This window comes from Periophthalmus magnuspinnatus, chromosome 21 (genome assembly GCF_009829125.3).
Source record: "Periophthalmus magnuspinnatus isolate fPerMag1 chromosome 21, fPerMag1.2.pri, whole genome shotgun sequence".
NCBI lineage: Eukaryota > Metazoa > Chordata > Actinopteri > Gobiiformes > Gobiidae > Periophthalmus > Periophthalmus magnuspinnatus.
The window spans coordinates 9,841,347-9,863,572 of record NC_047146.1 but is presented as its reverse complement, the minus strand read 5'-3'; the positions used below and the strand labels follow the sequence as shown (position 1 = coordinate 9,863,572).

Here is a 22,226-nt window from a genome sequence, read left to right as displayed (position 1 = left end):
CTGAACATGGCAGACAAACATGATGTCAACTAGATTATTATTCTAACTGTATTCTGGCTGGCTCTACATAATCACCTCAGCAGATATGTAATAATGTGCTGAGAACATTGAAAAAGGGCGTTGAATGTTGGGTTCGTGTGTGCCGCGGTGCGCATAGCCCGGTCCAGTGCGTCCGCGCCATGTTTTCCGCCGCGCATTGCCTCGCGGTGCATCAGATGTGAACACTGAGCGCTCCCTCTGCACACAGCATTTGACTTGAACACAGCAGCCAGCGCAGGGCTTCGTCTACTCCGCCGCGAAGTTGAGTGAAAGGCGCTGCGCGGATTCATGTGGCACCTGCATGCGCACTCTGAGCTTTTGGACCGCGCCTGGGGACTTCATTTATTCATTCATCTCGGCTCCGGACACGAACCGTATTGACTTGAAGACATGTCTTGGTAAACCAGCACTAGTGAAGTTTCAAGCAGTAACCGCTTTATCAAGTCCTTGCAGGTGATCCGTGGAGGGACTTGTAACCAGCAAGAAAATACTACAGAGAAGGCCAATCAATACGGACCTGAACAAGTCAACAATGGTCAGACTACAGACTGTTTTTTGCACTTTTTTGCTGTCTGTTGCAGCCAGGGCAGATTTGAAAGCACGTAACTGCAGCGAGGTGCGGGAGGCATGTGCAAGCAGAGGCTTCAGCTTTGGATACGTCCCTCTCCAGGAGGTCCCAGGTAAAGAGACAGGACAATGTCTGAGCGCTTAATCGCTCTGTCCACCTGCCCACACTCACCCATAACAGGCATTTGGGGGAGCCGTTTAGCAGCATGTGTGTCATAAAGGATAATGGCTCTGGGTGGAAAAGTTGTAAAGCAGATATGGCATTATGGCCAAAAAAGGACGCCAAATTACTGGGCAGAAGCCTTTTTACAACCGCTCTATAAAGAGGTTTAGAAACCCTGGCTGCGTCCTAATGATATAGGAAATAACACAATCAGCTACTCAACCACCTGTCACTTTTTCAATCTATAAGTTTACAGGCTCAAAATATGAATATGTGGCATTTTCAAACTAGAATAATAGTTTGAATTTAAATTTTCAGATTCTTCCAACCTATTCACAATCATGTGCTCAGCCTCTATTTACCCCCTGAAGAAGTTATAAATCCTATATTCTATGCCTTATATTGACTACATTTCATCTAAGCACATGCAATGGACTTCTCCTCTCTATGTCTTTGCATAACCTTTCTGCACCTATAAAGCACAAACAACATAATTTACACAATGGACTGTCCTGGCACAATAAATTAGACTTCGTTCAATAAAGAGGTAGCCCCAATGTAATTAGCCAGCCCTGATAGCACAGTATTGTCAGGTGGCCTAACATACAGCCCATTATGTGAGCTGCCTGCGTCAATACCATGTGTGAATAGAAGTCTCTTAGCCACAGCAGCGGCTAAATGCTCCTTGTCCAGTAGAGGTCTCTCACTGTGTTAACCAAGCAGAGATAATGAATGGTCAACTCTGCAGATTAACTTCTGCCCAGAGAAAATGGAAAATGAACTGATAAGGTGTGCCGGCATCTTTGCAGCAGTTTGGAGTTGGAAAAATGGAACCAAATGTTTATATTTTCCTAGATTTACGGTTTAAGTTTAAAAATGTCACACTGAGCCATGTCTGGAATGCAGTATGGATATAAATTGTAGTTTTAAAAGAATTTCCAGGCAGGTATAAAGATTTAAACCACATAACAACAGCCTCTAGTATGGAAGTTAGGGAAGTTTCCTTTAATTTAACTTTGTAACTTAACTTTGACATGGATGAAATGAAAACAGCATTGAAAAACATGACAACTCACAAACATTAAAAACTAAAAGAACACATAGAGGTCTTATAAGAACCTACTATGGTTGTGAAGTTCTGCATTGCTTTAACATTATCACATGAAGTTTGAATGACTTGATAATGTTTCTAATTCTAAAAAAAAACACCTTTAGCTTTACGGCAAATATACATACACACATACTTTGTTAATTCACTTTTAGATTCAAGGCAAACAATGCTAAGTGCCCTCCCCCTCTCTTCCCTGGACCTCATTGTTATGCTTCAGAGCCACTGATTCCTCTATAAAAGGGTGAAGCTGGCACACGTAAAGGCTGCATATTTGATAACAGGCGCACCTGTTCAGAGGCGGCTTGAATAACCATCTGATTAAACCCTTTGGAGCCGCGTCCATGACATCATCACTAATCTCCCAAATGAAGGAAAAAATTCAATTCTCTCTCATCTCCCCATAAATTCATTCTAAATAACTGTCTGTTTGATCAGAGGCTTGAATGAGTCATAACCTTATAGGACTGACAGAGACAAGCCATTATCAACACCTCAGCAGATTCACACCACGATGAGCATGTCCTTCAGCTGAATACTAATAAATAGGACATGATATAGGACATTTTTACATGAAACGATGGTTGTATTGTTTTCAGGACATGTCGAATTGTTGTATTTGAGATTTTTTGTCAGAATCCCTTGGGTCAAAACGTTGAATGAAATGAAATTGATGAAAAATGATGATTGAATTCTGTGCTGTGCCTGGGAATTTGTGCTTTTATTGATAGATTACCAAGACCATCCCTCTCATGGGGTCTACATATTACCACAAGCTACGATTGGCCTAGCGGGAGTTGAACACGTGTGGCTGATAGAGATGACATTAGCAGGGAGTTAATATTCTTGCATTGAGATGATTTGGCTCTTGTGGGAGTGGTTCAAGTGTCTGCGTAGAGCTTATTGTTCCTGTTGTTGCCTTACAGCTGCTATCACACTCTATTAACTCACTGATGATTTGGGAAATGTCATTCTTCATGTTAGTCGTCCACCTCTGCTTAATAGCTACGGGTGTTAAATGGATGCTGTTTGTTGGATCTCGAATTCCTTCATAAATGAGAGGCTGGATCAGGTGACGCCAGATTGACGTTTGATTTTATTGCGGAGTTGTTAAATGCCCTCGAGACAAGCGCTCAGCTAAGACAGTTGGTCGTTTTATTGCTGTGAATGCACATGCCCGAGTGCATCATGGTGCCGATAGTGCAGATTCGAGTTTGTGGCAGTGCGTGTGGTCAAACAGAAAGATACTGGTCAGGTGGAATGATAGCAATAGAGTGGCTGTTATTGGCAGAGATCCTATAAGCGCCCCCGAGTTTACAGACATTATTGGTACAGTAACTCCAGAGGCCAGGCTCAGTGTGATGGCTCTGCCGGATGACCGGGCCACACTGGAGGCGTTCAGCTATCTGCTACGATGGACACAAACCTCAGGAGGGTGCTGAAAGTTTTTCAGTGTTCACACAACCGCACATCTTTTGCAGTTCATTATTTATTATTAACGCAATACGTGGTATCTCTGGGTAAACAAGCTGTCCAAGGTAAGTGCATGAAGGTTGTGTCAGACATCAGATTGTATGTCCAGTTCTAATACTTGTTCTCAAAATACATTGCGCAGTAGCCGATGGGCGTCTGCCTTACAGCGAGTAGGTAGGAGGACTGCCTGTCTTTTCCTTTCTGTCTGAGAGAGGCGGACACTTGTTCGTGATTGGTAACTCAGCTTTAAGTTCAGATCCACAGGGTAACGCTCAGGCCGGTGGCAGAGAAGTGATTAGAAAGACATAAATAAACACATTGAGTATAGTTTGTGTTATAAATGTTAGATTATTTTGAACAGCTTTAGCCAGTTTCTTATTTTATTTTTTTTTATTTTTTAGATTCAATACATTAATGGACCATAAATTTAACTACAAAAGTGCAGAAATATCACTTTTTTAAACTAGCGCTGTGTCCTGTAGTCGTTCAGTTCATGTCTCAGTCTTAGTCGAGCAAAATTTACATTTATCGTGATGATTTACAAGGAACAAAAACCGAAAGGAGACGTTAGTAAATGAGAGCAAAAAATGACCTCGAACGGTGTTTCTTAGTTCTCGTTTTCCGTATCAATAGTTGTTTTTGCATAAACATCTGTGTAGTTGTAGTTTTTCTAAGTGCAGTTTGGGTCAGATACACCCTTTTAATGGGTAATACTTTTGAAAATCTCTTGCCACGCCCCCTTTTTAGGTGACTATACCCTTGTTTGGGAGATTACACTAGATGTTTCTGCCTCTTTTTTAGGTAATTTTAGGTAATTTTGCATATTTCCAAAACAACAATGGCCATATTCTCCGCATCTCCCACCTGTATTTATGATAAACAAGAGACCGGACTTGGTTCACCATATAGTATTTAATAAGAATGTGCATCTCCACTAGTACAGCATATAGAAATATAGTGTTGTTCTACAGAAATAGATGTGTTGATTCTCAGTTCTAATCCAAATCTCACCCTTTCACCCATTTAATTGTTGAAAGTTCTATTCTAAATCTTTTATTTCACACTCAGCATGAATCAGTTTCTTTTTTGGCTTGTCAATCTAAATCATACACCAAGTAGGAAATGTGTCAACTGTGTGAAAATACCTCCCCTGGATACCTTCATTCTTACCTCTAAACCAATTAACTTTGTCTATTAAATCCTGTTCCTAAAGTTCCTAAAGCTAAAGTTCACATTGCATGTTGTGTCTCCCCCAACTGAAGAAGGAAAGTGAGTCACTCCGCAGACGTCTACATCTAACTTCTAACATGTCGTCTGACGCCTCAGCTCTGTTTATTTCAGTCAGAGGATGGAGATGGGACAGAAATAACGGTGGTGATGTTTTATGTGATCGTTGGCTGCCTTCATGAGCACTCAGACGATATCTTGTTCAGGTGAGCCGTGTGTGCGTCTCACTGTCATGTAAGGGGCTAAACGGGAATGCCTTTGACTGAGCAGAGCGCCGAGTGACTTTGTTAGCCCCCGCGGCGCATGCCAGTATAGCCGTGATGTATTGTCAGAGCACGGTGACCTTTCTGTCACTCATATATAGGGCTTACATGGGTTTTATGGCAGTTAAAACTTTTAGGCATTTTCAAAAAGTTAAGTTCACTGACTAAGTTATATCATTTTGAATTGAAAACAGTAGCTCAGTAGTTAGTGCTTGAGTGTTTGTCCACTGATCTGAAGGTTGGTGGTTCAAATCCCGCTCTCGGCATGAATCCACCTCTCACAGATGAAGGTTGGTGTTGTGTCCTTGGGCAAGACACTGAACCCATCTTGCCCCCAAGTGTCTGTGTACACTGGTGTATGAATGTGTGCGTGAATGAGTGAGTGGTTCCTTGATCTAAAGTGCTTTAAGTGCTTCAATCTTGTGATCATATGTAAATTGTGTGTGTACTGAGGCAGACAGTTAGGATATAGTGCGTTCTTTTGTTCTACTTTTCGGCATATTGATTGTAGAACCATTTATTATTCCTTTTGTACTATTTTGTATATATTTAACATTGCATTTAGTGACATCTAATCACTCAAAAGCCTTCCTACGAACGCAGAATTAGCTAAAGCTTTAAACACTCACAATGTTTGCTGTGATGACTTAACTAAATTAACTAAATCTGCTTAATATACTGCATAAATATGTGTTTATCAGCCATTAAATCTCCTCAATGTATTCAAAATGACCATATTGCTTAGTGTTTTGTGCGCTTTGATTCAAGCCTGTGTTTTATGAGCCGTGACATATGTACCCTATCTTAAATCTAATAATTGACATATTACACCGTCGCTGCACTTCCCGCATTTCATATGTGTTGCCCTTGTACAGTGTCTGGCAGTATTTCTAATGTAATGTAACGTCCTGGAGAGAAGCAGAGGGGGGAACTATCAGGGAAGATTCCAAACAATCATCATTTTTCTCCCGAGGCGCGGAGGGGATTTCTCAAACGCTGCCTCCATCTCGGTGTCATCAATCATGCTCATGAATGCCAAAATGGCCTCGTGATGGGCCTTCTCACCGGGTGTTCCTCTGAGAGCTGGCTCCACTCTGCCTGTCCTACCACTGTCTGGAGCACTGAAGCCTGCAGCACAGCAGTAGGAATCAGCCCGGGCTAATCAGAAAGAATACAAACAGCCCCATTCATTACTGCTTACTTATGGCTAAATTACAAAATAATAGTGTTGAAAATCAAAAGCTATGAAATGAAGAGTCTCTGTTTGATGCCCCATTCTACACTTCATTTACTCTTTGCTGTGCGCTCTCATGTAAAACTAAGGAATATTTCCCCCTACCATTTGATGATGATAATTTTAGATTTTGTGGCTTAATAACAGTTGATTTTAACACAAAAAAAACATGATCAGTCAGGTTTAATTTGTAGATTCATACACGTTTCGCAAACTGGACTCCGAGCACGATGCTACTTATTGTTAGCTGTGATATTTCTTGTAACTTTGAGCTTCAAAGGAGTACGTTTTGAGACAGTAATTTTTAATGAAGCAGCTGTGCCGTGAGTTGTTGAGCGTTTCAGTTTTACATGTAGTTGAGATGTAAACAAAAGGGCCTGTCCTCCCACACACGGATGCTTGCACAGTATGGGTGTACAATAGGGTGCTGTAACAGGTGCTCACATCTTGTTAGTTGTTTTTATGTGTTAAAAGCGTGATTTTATACATTAATTATTCATTTTTAAGCCTTGAATTGTTATTATTTAATGTTAGAGACGTAGTAGACATAGCAGACTTTTCACAGAAGACTTTTTTTTTAGTAGATTATTCAGTTCTGACAGATACTCAAACTCAGTGTCACCTCACAAGATGGGAATTAAACACATCTACTTTTTGACAGAGCAACACATCCAATAAATATTTAAATCATATATAAAACTAGGACAAAATTAGCTCTGTTATCGGACAATTTTATTAAATGTTGAGTAAAACGTAGCAGATAGACATAATGATTTTCACAAAGGTTAGGTTAGAGCTTGTAGGGTTTCTGTTCTATGCCAAAAATACAATAAACTTACTTTGTCTACATTGTTTAGGCCTGAAGGTTAGTACTAAACATTTCTAAAACATTTGACCTCCTGCATTACAGAGTCACGCCAAGCAAGCATTACAATGGTGAACAAAATCAATACTTAGTTATAAGTTTGTGTGAAATCGCCTTCCTGGCACTTTTCTACACCTTTTCAAATATCATAAAAAGTCATTTTGCCATAGGCTGTTAGAGCTGCGTTTAAATGTATGCTATAGATAATATTGACATGAGTTTGACCTTAGCTGCAAGCGTAGAGATTGAATAATGGAAATCTTTTGAATTTGATATGAGGAAACGTATCCAATTGATTATATCTTATGTTCTTTTGTTTTAACGGACAGCGTGCTAATCGTGTTAACGGTTGATGAATGCATTGTGTGATGTAGTGTATAGACTACAGTACAAAGGAGGTTCCCTGATGTAAATGTGTAAGTGCTCACATTTCTTTTTGGCTGTGAATGATCTTGAGGGTCTAGTTCTTTTTATAGCACTAACTTTGTGGATAATATTTCTAAAGCCCAATGCTGTACGTGACCTAAGCTGTCTGTTTATTCTGCGTTTAGCCTTGAGCGAGTTTTAAATCCTACTTTCTGCTGTTCAATAACACTCTCGGGATAAAATTTGATACAGTCTTTGTACATTTATGAGGTGATCTGGTGCATAGTAAATACGTTATTATTTATGTACAAGGAACATTGTATTCAAGCTCATTCTCTACTAAATATCCAAATAAATCAGATTCAATGTGTGACCGCTTAAAGGTCCATGATAACTTCTGATGAAAGGTCCGCCGCCTGCTTGTCTCAGTGAAGACTTTGCGGCTTTGGTAAGTTCTACACCACTTGTGTCAAACTCAAGGCCCATGAGCCAAATGTGGCCCGCCATGTCATTTTATTTGGCCCGCGACAAGGTGAATTAAAAGGTATGACTGTCTTAAAATATCAGTTCATCAGGAGATACAGTTACACAGCCATTTTTTCATATCTATGCAAATCCATATGCAATATTTGTGACTTGAGTAAGTAATAAATACAGAAACGGTTAATTAACAAGATTAAAAAGTAGTTACATTTATTTTACATTATATTTGGTTACATTTAGTTACATTTATGCTGTCTTACATTTACATCTGGCCCTTTGAGAGTGACCATTTTGCTGATGTGGCCCTCTGTGAAAATGAGTTTGACACACCTGTTCTACACTATTGCATTAAACTTATCTAACTCCACTGAGACAAGCGAGTTGCATGTCAGTTCTGTGGAGAGGGGAGACTGCTTACTGTGTTTTTGTTTTTTTTTATCAATAAAAGCAGCAATACATGCAATGACGATGGAAGAAGTTTAATGCCATACATCCAGGCAAAAAAATAATATGGTGGACCAGCTATCAGAAAAGTTACATGGCACATTGTGAAAGAAAAATTCAGATCTGTCAACTGGAAAAAGTTTCAGGAGTGAAGACATTTCGCTGCTCGTCCAAGCTGTTTCTTCAGTTCTGGTCAGACTGGTGGACAAGGTCTTATATTTATCTGAAGGGAGGAGCTAACTACACTGAAACTAACACACTTATTGTTTACAGTTTCTGTTTGTAGGCGAGGTCTAATTAGCTACAAGTGTGAACTGTGCCTGAGTCATATTTAGCATAATCTTTCACGCCTTTAATGTCCAGTTGACAGATTTAAATTTTTCTTTTACTATGGATCATACCTGGACGACTGAGGCATTACACAGACTTACGTAGCGCATCTATAAATGTACTATGCATTTTTCAATCAACATTTAGGGCCTGGGCTTCAGATTTTGAGACGTATGTAGTTGGGCTATGTTATTCTTCATAGTTTATTTTGCAGTTTATTTAATTCAAGAGGCAATACTTGTCTATCCTCTAAATATTCCAAGCAATTATTAATAATGCGACTTCAGTTAGAGCAGTTTCATTCAACTGTTGACGTTTCCCCACCCACTAACGGCTCTCTATGTCAGGGTTCATATTCGGCTAGCACCTCTTGATTATTTTCCTGATGAGCATCTGACGTAATCGAACAACCGAACCACGGAAAATGAATGGGTTTTTTTTTCCCCCATCGCTTCGCTGATATAAATCTCCCCTGAATTACGAGAAGTGAGGCAACTCTGGGGAGGCCGCTCGACAGTCGCTGCCTAATGGTTTAAAAATCATTTGAAAATCTGAAGGAACGTGTGCTCCCTTGTCAGCGCGAGATTGAATAGATGTTATTTTGATCTATCACATCATGTCAACAACTGTCCAATTAAATTCTAACCCACAGCTGCTGGAACACAGTCTTTCTAATCTCAGCTGTGAACTTGACATAAACACACATCTGCTCCGATTGTATTTTAATCATTATCTCTTATATGGAACATCATTTTGTGTTATAAAAATAGTATCACGTGTAGTTGTGTTTTTTTTCGATATCTAATATAATTCTCATCCATGTCAGACCTATATCTCAGGCCTTCATATCAGAAACCCTCTTTGATTTCTATTGTTTGCACGGTTGCCAGAAAACACAACAAATCTTATCATCACTTTTGCCAGCGAAACATGCAGGATCACAAACGTTGCGTAGGCTTCTAGACGTTGTTCATTGACACAAGGCAGGATCAGCTTTTGGCTCTGGGCGGGTGCCTTTTTACCCCGACACCTCATCTGCCTGTCAAAACCTAGCCATCATGAAACAAAGCTCCTTGAATGCCGCGGTGCTGTCGTTGGATCTATCTTTAGCCGTGAATCTGCCACTACTGTCTTGTTGACGCCGTTTGACTAGACGTGATGTGCGATCGGAGAGATTTCTTGCTTTTACAGGATTTGAAAATTGAGTTCAGTTTTGTAAGTTTGGAATACTTTGGTTTTGGAGTTTGGTCTATTTAAGACAGCGTCAGCGTATTGTTCTTAGTGATGGTGACAAATAGGTCAAAACTGAAAGATTGAACATGTGTTTATTTTACAGCCAAGTCTATATGTGCGGTTGACATTTGGATGCTGCTTGTTCCTGAGCCTCGTCAATAGAAGTAGTAGTAATGTGAGTTGTCAAAAGTATCGGAAATCAAATACTAATCAATACTAATCGAATGTGACAACAGATGGAAATTAGCCTGTGACTATAATCCAGTGTGTCCCAATCAAATAAATAAAATAAACTGAAGCTAATATTGAAGTTAGATATTTCAGTAAGTATTAATACTGCAAAAAAATACATTAACAGGTGATAATTTGCTTTTTTCTTTCTTTATCTTTATTTAGGGGAACCCAATGAGCACCCTATTTAAAATGCAATACAAAAAGAAAAACAAAACAAGTGTACAAGTCCATATAACACATTAAAAACAGGAGCGGGCGTGTGCAGTCATGTGTATTAAATGTTTAATGATTAACACGCAGCGGAGGTATTATTGTACTTTTTGAAGTAGTCCCTTATAAGATACATTTCATACAGTGCTGTTCTCTTCTAACAGACAGTGATGGACAAGCCACTTTTAGAGAATACTGTGATGGGTTTAAATCCATCACCTGAAATAAAACGAATCATACTGACCCTATTGACTGTCTGATTTTGAGCTTTATCAGGATAAGTATAAGAGCTCATGGTGACATTAAGAAAGTATTGTTATTATTTATTTCAGTATTTACTTTATGCATGAAAATTACATTCTATTGCTAAAAAAGGAGCATTTTTAAGTTAATTGTGGTATCGTAACTGGTGTCTGAGTCAATACCTGAGTCCACCGCTGCAACCAAAATCTAGCTTCAGACAAATAAAAATAATAGATAAAAAAAAGATTGCTGATAGTTGAAACGTTGTTAAGCGACTCAAATGTATAATATAACTGGTTTCAAAACTCTGAGATTGCATCGCTAAAGAGTGAACTGTTAAAGTGTCCTGCAAGACCAAACAAGTAGCCAATAAACTAAGCTCATAAATGAAGATGAGAACTGCTTTATCAGATTTTAACCAGACCTAGAACTTGCAGGTACTGTTGTTGTCACGAAACTAAAACGTCAAACTCGATTTCGATACTCAATACCGATTCCGACACCACAGTGATAATAAAAAACACTTTCTTTAGACAGTAGAATGTAATTTTCAACCTTAAATTGCAGGACTTTCCATGTGGCCTTATATCTGTGTGGTCCAAGTAGTTTCCATAATGGTCCATGGGTGTGTACAAGTCTTTGTGGTCTTATAATTGTTCTGACAACTCAACTCAAGATCAGTCAGGAAAAGGTTCATTTCTGTCCTGTGAATGTGACTTTTTTTAGCATCGATACCTGCTCAAATAAGTATCTAGTTTCGATACTAGTTTTAGCCTCGTTTAGTATCTGATTTTCTATCCTTTTGACAAAACTTTACACTGTGCGCTCGTTTTCTCTCGCTCCACCAGAGGGCATATGGAAAGAATTGCAGTCAGTAAGTCAGTAAGCCTAAGCATAGAGTGAAAGCGAGTGATCAGTACAGGTCTCTGGACTCCGGTGGTCCCTACACAACCACCAGCTGTTACCTTGGGCACTGCTCTACCACGCTCCACTTCACCACTTCACGTTGGAGAGGGAGAGTACCGACCCGGTAGACTTGTCTTTCTCTGGGCTGCTAGGCGTGCTGCTCATGTGTATCCAATATCCACTCGGGTCCTCTCATACCTCCAAAGGGCTTTTTATTACACGCTACTCAATAAATATTCAAGCCAGGCATAGTGCTACATATGTTGATTATGTTTATGTGCTTGTCACCGCTAAACATGACGCCCGCCACGTTACTATGAAAATCCATATATTAATCTTGGTTGTAATTATACCGTTGCACCTGCAGAAGGTTATTTTCACATGAATATTCCAACTATTATTATCCCCCAGAGGTCAAGCATATTGTGATTTTTATTCGCGCATTTATCTTTCTCAAATTAATGCGTAACTGAAAGTATATTGCAGTCATCTTTTGTTCAAATAGCCCAGAATATGCAGATGTAATCTTTAAAGTTTTGGGGACAGTTAGAATTGGCTACCACAAGTGTAAGAACCCCTTTTAGCCATATCCCACACTCTGTAATGAACAATTTTACATTTACACGTTCATTGGAAGTTAAGTCACATTTACAAGTGCAGCACAGTGGGTTTTAAACGGGGAGGGCCTCTTGGCTAAAGCAACGTAAGTCCTTTACTGAATTGCATCATACTGTTATGTATTTCATTTTCTACGAAGCAGTAAGAATGGATACACAGGTACAATATGTTACTCTCAAACAGATCACTTTCTATCAAATACAGTATAAAACATATTCAGACAAATGGATACTGCTTGTGAAATGATTCTATCCTAACCTTGAATTTCCCAACAAAATCGTTTTTACTTATCTGCAAATTTTCAATGCAGTGACCGAGGGCAGTTGTGCATTTAAGTCTCTGACCTCAAAGCATATATTTTTTGCTCATTTAAAAATATTTCAATATGAAACAGCATCATGTTGAGTCTACCCGACGTACAGCGTGGCATATTGTGACATATTCCTCAAAACTGACATACTTTTGGAGCCGGAAACCGTTTCAACAGCTTTCTTCCTGTCCTTTCTCCCTTCACGCTGACTCTCCTGAGGATGAAGAGTACCATCACACCATTGTACTGTGTTGCTTTTATTGCGTTGTGTTTTATGTTGCTGAGAATTCGTTTTCTACTTGAACCTGTCCTCGCTCACCCAAGGACACGCATACACACATACATGCTCTGGATTCACCCAACCACACCCCCCCTCTCCACAACCCCTCTACCTGGTATATAAAACATCAGCCTTTCATTATGACTAGTGACATGACCTTAAGTCTGATAGAAATAGTGTCTTTCAATTTTGACTGATGTTGGATCTAACTTTGGTGAGCGCATAAAAGATCACGATCCCCTAGAGATGTTATTAAAAGTGTAAAGAAAAAGCCTGCCAGGAACACACAGATTTATAGATCCTTACGTTTCATTTGCAGCCTTTGGTCTTTCCTGATCATCTTGCAGATAATGCTATTTCCTTGTATGGCCCTATATGTCAGTCAGTCAGTCAGTGATCATGTGACCTGGAGCCAATGCACGCTCCATACCAGCGTACATAACGCGTGATGGACTTCTGACAGCATCCCGGATCAGCTCATCCGTATTTGATGGGAATGTGAGTTACAGTAACCTCCAGCTAACCTCCTTTTTATAGAACAGCTCCTTGCGTTCTCTGCAATTATCCTATAATCAAACTCATTACGTTTGCATAGCTCCAACTTGTACAGTAGTTAAGCTTTTGTTGCATAGATGTCCCAGAGGACAGTTATTTGCAACCTTTTCTATTGTCATTCAGTAGTGGGTAGGATACTTTATGAATGCGTATTTACTGCAAGTAAAATAAAAAAAAATGCATTTGAGATGATTGTGTAGAGTGGTAAATGAGACACAAAACAGGCTGTAGTTTGCATTTCAGTGGAGATGGCTTTGTGTTGGTTTGACAGATGGAAATCTTATCTTACCCAATTTGTCCTTGTTGGAAATGATTACATCTAAGGCTATACAATAAGGCTGGACTATGATTCAAGGCATCTTCAAGTCTCCTTGTAACTTTAACATGAATAAAGAGAGGAAGGCAGCCAGGGAGAATCCGTGGAATCAGAGGGAGTAAGGTCTAAACACAGAAAGGCAATGGTCAGTCAGTGTGAGGATCAATAGAATGACCTTCATGTTGTCAAGTAGGTCTTTTATCCCTCTGTCCCTATGTATGTTCACACACTTTTATTTATAACAAGGTGCACAGGCTATTTTATCTCATTAATTACTCATTTTAATGTTTTAATACACGATCATTGTCAGTTAGACAACAGCTCTGTATTTAAAAAAATAGATTGAACAACTATTAAAATACACCAAAATCCAAACATGTTTTGTTTATTTTCCAAAATCTGAACTAAGAAAATAAAACATTCACCTTTCATACACATGCATACCACATCAAAACTGGCATTAAACTGGGTACATCAGGGCTAAAGTGTTGGGGTGGCAGTGTCTCAGTTGGTAGAGTGCTTTTCCTCTGATCCGAAGGTCGGTGGTTTGAATCCTTCGCCCCCGGTGTCTGCGTACACTTGTGTGTGAGAGTGTGTGTAAATGAGTCACTGGTTCCTTGATGTAAAGTGCTTTGAGTGCCTTGAAAGGTAGAAAAGCACTATATAAATGTGACCATTTACTAAACCAGGTCTGCAACAGGACCAAACCAGTACATGGGTGAATGCACTCTTATAATGTGAGACAGCTGAAGTACCTACTACATCCTTCCTATTAAGTGTCACATAAAACATCTAGCAAATTCAAAATCTTTTAAATAAATGGCCATTTTCTTCAATAGTTATGTGCCTCAACCCATGAGGACATGAGTTGACACAGACGGTTGGTTTTTCAGGATGAGAGTGGTTTGAAAGTTTGTGGTGGGACAGAGCAGATGGCAGAGCACATATGCTGCCGTGTGTCTCTTTAGCCAGGTGTACACTGATGAATACTTGAGAGAGTTGGCCTACCGTGGCTTCATCATCTGACACTTTCATCTCCTGAACAGAAACACCCAGGTTGTCCTATTGACTGAGAGCATACAGCAACATATGCCAACCCTTTGTTAGGTAATTCTTTACATGTATTAATTATTATTTTTTAATTTGAACATCAGCATTGAGGGGTGTCGGGGGGGGAGGGGTGTTAGCACCGGTGACAGCAACGTCAGACAGATGTGATAAAGATTCGAAAAGTATTACTACTTAATAAGTGTTTTTAATAACTAATAATAAAATATGGATGTCTGAAACATTATGCTAATATACTGAAATGGCACCTCTGAAAAGCACAATGAGAGCACATCTTCAGAGGAAGGAGGTCGCATTTGAATGTGTCTGTAGAGCTTCATTAGCACTGATAATAAGCCGCCTGATTTGACTGACACTCCAATTTGATTACATTGGTTTGAGTGACACAAAGTAATTGCAACTTACGACTGCTGCTTGTATAGGTGCTAATAAATGACAGTGTGCATGCATAAATCCTTCTCATTAAAATACAACTTTTTTCACTTTTTTCCCCAACGTGTTTCTTTGTTGGAGTTTGTTAGTGACATTAGATAAGGCCACTTGTTTTTTCTTGTCATTTGAATGTTAATGTGCTACTATGTATGCGTGTTTGACTTGTTCAGCGGTCCGGGTGCTGATGTTATGCTTCCCGCAGTTAGCCTTGGATAAATAGAGGATTGAGATTAGTCCACAGAGGTGAACCCGGGAGGGATATTTAGTTAGAACTCACCAGAACCCAGCTCTTTTTTCAGGGCTATGAGAGGAAATCACTCTTCCATTGTGCTTGGTCAGGCTTTCACACACACAAAAAAGAAAAAACTCATAGCGGTGCCACAAAAGTAACAAATAAACAGCAGCACAGCACTTGGCTCAACAAAGAGGAGAGACATGTTGGTCTGTGTTTTACCAATTAGAAAAAATATCGGAAGACGAGACCACAGCCTGTTTTTAATTATCTTGCGAATTGGATAAACAAATGAACAGACATTTTGTTCTTACATGTAAAATCCAATTTGCCCAGCGCACTACGTTGTAAAGACAGCTCTTCAGCCCAAAGTCAGACCTCACCTCTGTACTGTCTGCATCTAATTATTTGCAATTTTTTATCACAAACCCTGGAGTAGTACTGCTGGGTGGTGTGCTGTAAGCAGGATAGTTGCTCTTAGCAGTTCTGAAATGTGTTTAGGAACTTAGAATCATTGCAAAGAATTGATTTTCATGTAGGAAAGTGAGGTATGACCATTGCACTTTAAAATTAAGTAGAATTTCTCACCAGTTTTTGGTAAATATTTAGAACAATGCCTTTAGTTAACACAACACATGCAAAGAGATTGTTGGAATGATTATTACGATTCCCTGACCATGGAGTGTAGTACATGTAATTGCTGAGTCCAGTACATTTACAACAATGGAACAATGTGGGCCATTAGTTCATTGTGTTCAAAGTCTACAGTGTACTTTTTTTTTTTTTTGTCTATACTTCATGTTTTATCTCAGAAAAGCCACAAACCAGTGTTAGAGAATGATGTAACAGTTGCACAGTTCTGATTTAGCCTGAACATAATAAAAAAAGGTACAAAAAAAGTACAAATTTAAATATTTACCACGCACAGAACTCAACTCCGACGTGACATTATGACGTAAAGAACTCGCACGATACAGTATAAACGACACCTTCAGATCTGCTTTTTTGTTTTCTGACCTACATCATCGACGGTTATAATACTCCCTACAATGGAAGCACAGCAGATTTGACTGGACAATACTACTGAGCGTTCTGTTCTTAATGTCTTCAGGTTGTGCGCTGATGGTAAATAGACATCACCTGTCTCTTGTCTCTCTTCACAAATCACTTCAGTGCTGATTTGTGCGCTAAAAAAATATAATTTGACGATAATATTAACCTGATTACATGATAGTTTGATTTCCGCCATTGCTTGGACGCATTGAAATCCTTCTGTGGTGCTCTGCCTGTGCGGATTCTGGAGATAGATAGTGTGGTACTATTTTAACCTTGGCTCAGAAGGTCGTGGCTCTTTGCTGAGTGGTGAGTCCCCTGAAAGCCCCTTCCCATATGCTGATGAATGGCAGGCTTATTTTTAAGTGATGTTTTTCTCTGTTGAGACTCCCGGAGACCACAGAAGGGTTGTCGTGTCAAAATTGATTTTTTTTTCCTCCATGGCTCTCCCTGACATATCTGATGAAAAGGCCACACTTGAAGATAGACCCAGTGGGATTTGCCAGTAACATGCTTCCTGATTAGTATTGCAGGATTTGTTGTAATATTAAACAGAAGCTCTAAATTATTGTTAGCTAAGGATACCATTTTCTCACTCGCTTGTCATCCTTAGGCTTACTCTTAAATTAATTATTTGGTGTGTTGATCTCTCACTGCTGTAAAGAACCTATTAACCAAATATATTAACAGAAATCTCCTTTTTTGGCTCTATTTTATACAGTTTTCTTAAATTAGTTGACAATAAAAAATAAATCAGCCACTCATTTTGCGACCTTGCCTTTACAAAAAGCAAAGCAATTGTGGTGCAAAATACATGCAAAAATGTGAAAATTAATTACAAGCCTTATTCAGGAAAGTCAGAAAATTTGAACATATCACTCCTATTCTTAAATCACTGCGCTGGCCCCCTGTTTCATCCCGGATTGAATACAAAATTCTTCTGCTGTACCATAAATGCATCACTGATCGGGCACCACTGTATCTGCGAGACTTGATCACTTTGCAGTCTTCAAACTGCACACTCAGATCTTCAGGTGCTCCTTCAGGTCCCCCCCCCCACGAGGCTCCGTACAATGGGGGACGGAGGCTTCTGTTCAGCTGCACCTCGACTCTGGATCTGTCTCCCTGTCCAGCTGAGAGCCACACAGAGCCTGTACTTTTTTTTTTTAAAGCTAATGTAAAGACCTTTTTTATTTAGAAAAGCGTATTGTTGATGTCTTTACCTTTTAGCAATTAGTATTTAAAGTTGTTTTTTGTTGTAGCACTCTGGGATTCTGTTGAATGAAGAGTGCATTATAAAATTCCAGTAGTCAATGACATTTTATGCACTTGAAAAACCTTAATGTTGCTTTACAAGGACGCATAGGAAATCCGTTATAAACATGGTAAACAACTGGTTACACTTATTCACTTAAACACAATATATCTTGCTAATTAAAATGCAAACGCTGTAATACACTTAACCAGCTGTCAACAGTAGGTCACCAGCCACAGCCACAGTCTTAAATGATCTAACACTGACTTTGAGATGTCCCTAAATCATTCATTAGCAGAGAAGACTATGGAGAGCCACAGCCGTATAATTTCCATTCCAAAGTCTCAAAAGAAATTAGCATAACTGGTTGGATATTTATTTATTTCATCTTGAACTATCAAACATATGAAACAACTATACTGCATAATGGCATAATGACATAACGACATAATGACATTTTGCCTCATGTTTCTATTCTAAAGATTCTGAATGTTAATTATCCTTTTGTATTTTTAAAGAGGCGTCCATATTGCTAGTGGAGTGTGGATATGTCTGTGATAAATTCCTGTGTTGAAGTTTACAAGGCCAAAATACCACCTTGCATCTCCATTTGTAGACCCCGGTGGCCAAAAATTGTCGTACGGCACAAACCAAAGTGTTGCAAATCCACCGCAGTGCTCTCATTTAAAAGCAGCTCGCTCTCGGCTGCTGCATGTGGATTTTATATCTTCCATCTCTTTACAGCTGTTTCTCTTTGACTAATCACTGTAGGCGATGCACATCAGGAGGAAATATTGAAGATCTTAATGAATTCATGTGATAAACATTTTTTTTTTTACCATTTAAAGCTGGTTGTTGTGTCATCATCGCACTGTAAGCAATACTGTTTTCACTCCAACTGTCTTGAAATTAGCGAATGCACCGTGTAACTTTTTTAGTCCGCCATCTGTTTGTCTCCATGGATGTAATTTCTTTGCCTCTCCATAGCTCTGACCTGTAACTTGACCCACTGGTGACACCTACTTAACTTTACGGAGATGTTTAAGTTAAGAATTTTCTGTCATTAATCAACCTTATGGACCAAATCAAATCTTGCCTGAAGCACCTGCTGTCACTGTGTCCTTGCGTGAGACACTCACCTGTACCGCAGCAACCCTTGATAAGAATAGGAGCGAAGAAAGTGGGTCATTGTCTTACTGGGCTCCCACTACGTATTATTTTACCAATTGATTCATCTGACATCATTTGTATCAGAACTTAAAAAGAAGGATCGGTGCCCTCATCGCTCATAGTTTTGGACATTCAAGGTCAAGATGTCTGGGTAAGCTCGTCCCTTCAGACAGATATAAGACAGTGTCCGCCAGTAATCTGACTAGAACTGAAGAAGCGTCTTGGATGAGCAGCGAAATATCTTCACTCAGATTTGAATTTTTCTTTTACTATTCAAGGTAAGGCCTAGAATTGCGGATGCTGCATTTGTACCAAGCATCAATTCAGCCTTAAAAATGACTGTTTGGTGATATGACATTGAGGGTCAAAGGTCAAGGCCTCTGCGAGTCTAAGGCATTGATTTAGCCATATGTTTGTTGCTGTTGATTGTTACGTTTCTCCAATCCAGGACATACAGTATCCCTCGTTAGTTGGCCTATGAAAACTGCACAGTACTTGGGTAATAAATAATATGTAATTTTTGTATGATTGACTTCTCGTTTCTAAAAGCTGTAACAAAATAAATTAATATTAACACGGTAGAATGTGGGTTGAGAAGTCCTAATAATTGAAATATCGTTAAAATAAATAAAAAGAACTGTCCAGCCATGTTAAAGTAAATCTCTATTGTATAAAGTTGTAACTAGAGGCAGAACAAAGCAATAAGAAGCAGCTACATAAAATACCAGCTGTCTTGTTCAGTGTTGTTCAATCATCCATTCAACACTAATGCTGAATGAGGAACCCGTGCTCTTGTGTTGTCAGTGACACCTGCACATGTTGCACCACACTGGCTCCTCATAGGGCTCCTGTCAGTCTCAGCTGGTGCAGGCTAACACACACGTGCACACACACAGTCAGTTCATTTCCATTGGACCTGTATCTCCATCACACTCTGCGGACACTCAGCGCTGCCTTCATCAGCTGCCCCTTTGACTGTCTGATCAGTGGATTGTGGATTGCATTCTCATTCCATTTCCTGTTGTGCTCACCCTCCCATGGTCATATTGGTTTTAGGCTGTGAAATGAAGAAATAAAAGCTGTTGTGGACTGAGTCTGTGCTTTCATATGCTCTTCTAAAGTGACTGCTTGTGGAAAATGGAATGATGTAGACCATTAACTTTTGATTCACTTTGGTATTTCCCCAATGTCATCAATTATGTAATGGGCACAGAGAATATTTGAAACGAATGTATTATCTCTTCTCTCCACTGATTTGAATTTCATAACCCCTAGTCAATAATATCTCTTATTGTCAGGCTAAATGAGAAACACCAGTGAAATGACTTCTTACGCTCAGCAGTCATGAGTTAATAAACCAAAAAGCATAATTATTACCATTCGCTTTGATTTCAAATAATTGTTTATAGTGATGAGAAATACCTGTTTCACCTTATATGACTGTTTCATGGATGTTCGTTATTGCAGGAAAAAAACAAAAAACAAAAACACACATACACAATCCACGTTATTCTGATAATATTGTTGTCAGTATATAAGTTGCATATTCCCTCCATGGCCTAGCACCAAGTAATATCTAAGCTCTGAAAGGATTGCAGTCTTCTCTTCGAAATTATTTTTATTGAGGACCCCCTTGAAAACGAGAAGGCTCATCTCAAGGGGCTTATCCTCCAAATAAATGTATTATGATTAGCATTTGGAGGAGCTGGAGGACGTGTCTGGGGTGAGGGAAGTCTGGGAGTCCCTGCTTAGACTGCTGCCCCCGGATAAGTGGAGGAAAATGGATGGATGATGATTTATTTTTTAATTTGTTTATAATTGTTTGTATTCTGCTTTTGACCCCTCTTGTTCTGCAAAATACTTTGAATTACTCTGTACAAACTGTGCTCTACAATAATCTACCTGCGCATAAAGAAATGTATGTGTCTTTGTGTTTGTTTTGCAGGTGAGCATCTGCGGGTATGTCCACAGGGGAACACATGTTGCACTGTGGAAATGGAGGACAAATTTGGCCAACAGAGCAAACATGACTTTGAGACGTCAGTGGATGAAACCAGCCACAATTTGAGGAGCACCTTTGTTTCCAGACACAAACGCTTTGATGGTAAGTCTTGTCTTCGCTCAGTGCTTCGGGCATACTAAATTGTCTTTTCTTTTGTGTTAATAGAACATTGAAAAGTAAAATGTCACAGAAATGGGAGATACTGTATGAATTAATTAGAAAAGCCTCACGTGTTTGAAGTTCTGTGTCCATCCTCATGCAGAGACAGAGTTAAACCTCAGCGTGCTACAGAGTGGAGGGCGCTGTGCTTGGATTAGACAAAGATGGTTTCTTGCGCAGTTGATTGACAGTTGGAACAGCAGTTCAGAGCCAAACAGTTCGTTGTTAAGGTTGTTTGGCGATGGTGTGTAGTGTGTGATCTCGTCTTAGCCCCTTGGTGACTGCTTTGACCACCAGGCGTGCACCGAGCTTCTGCTATGGGAGCCAGTATACTCATTACTGAAGCGCCTGCACTGCCTCTCCCTCTCGCTGGCCTTCCTGACTCCTAGTTACCCTTAAATGAGAAATAATAATCCCTCCAGCTCCCTACTTTACACTGTGTGGGAAGAGGCAGTGGTTAAATCTACAATTGTGCGCAGTGCTGCAGGTAAAACATACTGTATCCCTGTCCAAATAGAGCTCAGTATTTTAACTCTCAATGTGGATTCCATTTTGTGTATGTGATGAGTACATCCAGAAAAGAGCAAACATATTTTACTTTTACCAATAACAAAGCACAAAGCCAGTGCCAACACTAAAAGTAAAAACACTGGTAGATAGATTACACTGACTTTTTTGTAGCTTGCATTTTGTCTTGTCTTGACTTGCAACTCTTTATTTACATGACAAGTTTTCTGTGGCTGTAAATGCCATCAGCAATAAAATCAATAGAAAAGAGCAGAGTAGGGGACATGCATAGTGCAGTACTAAACCAAACACTATTCACTGTAATAATATCAACATCAATATACTGTTAAATGGTAGTAAACCTTGAAACACAGCCTCTGTATTTCTGAGTGCAGTAAGCCAACAACAGCTCTTAAGCTTAATGCTGTTCAAATGTCTGATTAAATATATCCTTGCTCTGAATAGCATAATACAGACCTTTGCTACAATGCTAGGATTGGATATTTGTATTTGTCTAAATATACTTCATTCCCTTGATCTGAACAAATGTTTGGGTGACTAATAGGGCCATTTAATATGGTGCAGTCAATGCCTTGTCTTCCTCTGCCCATTCTTTTGAAACTATAATATGAAACAAATGCTATTGAGTTACAGCATCCAACGCTCAGACGATCGTACTTTGCCCAGAAACTCAATGTCACAAAGGCAGGGCTGATGTCTGTCTGATTTTTCCAGGAAAGTGCTCTTCTTATGGCCAGATGTGATTCCAGGAAGTGTGCATAAATAAATAAGTGTTATTTTGATCGGTGGCTGTCAGGATAGTGGATGTCAGGAGCTGCAGGGGGAGTGGGGGTTTGTCCAGCAGCACTTAGATGCATGGC

General features: G+C 39.5%; 1 protein-coding gene across 1 annotated transcript in view; it reads left to right on the top strand.

The window, feature by feature from the left end:
- The first annotated feature begins 255 nt into the window (after window positions 1-255).
- Window positions 256-22,226, top strand: part of gpc6b (glypican 6b) — an 81,846-nt gene continuing 59,875 nt past the window's right edge. Inside the window, exons 1-2 of the mRNA XM_033987481.2 lie at window positions 256-719; window positions 20,623-20,781. Of these exons, the coding sequence (XP_033843372.1) occupies window positions 572-719; window positions 20,623-20,781 (307 nt within the window). The 5' untranslated portion in view covers window positions 256-571. The remainder of the gene's footprint in view (window positions 720-20,622; window positions 20,782-22,226) is intronic.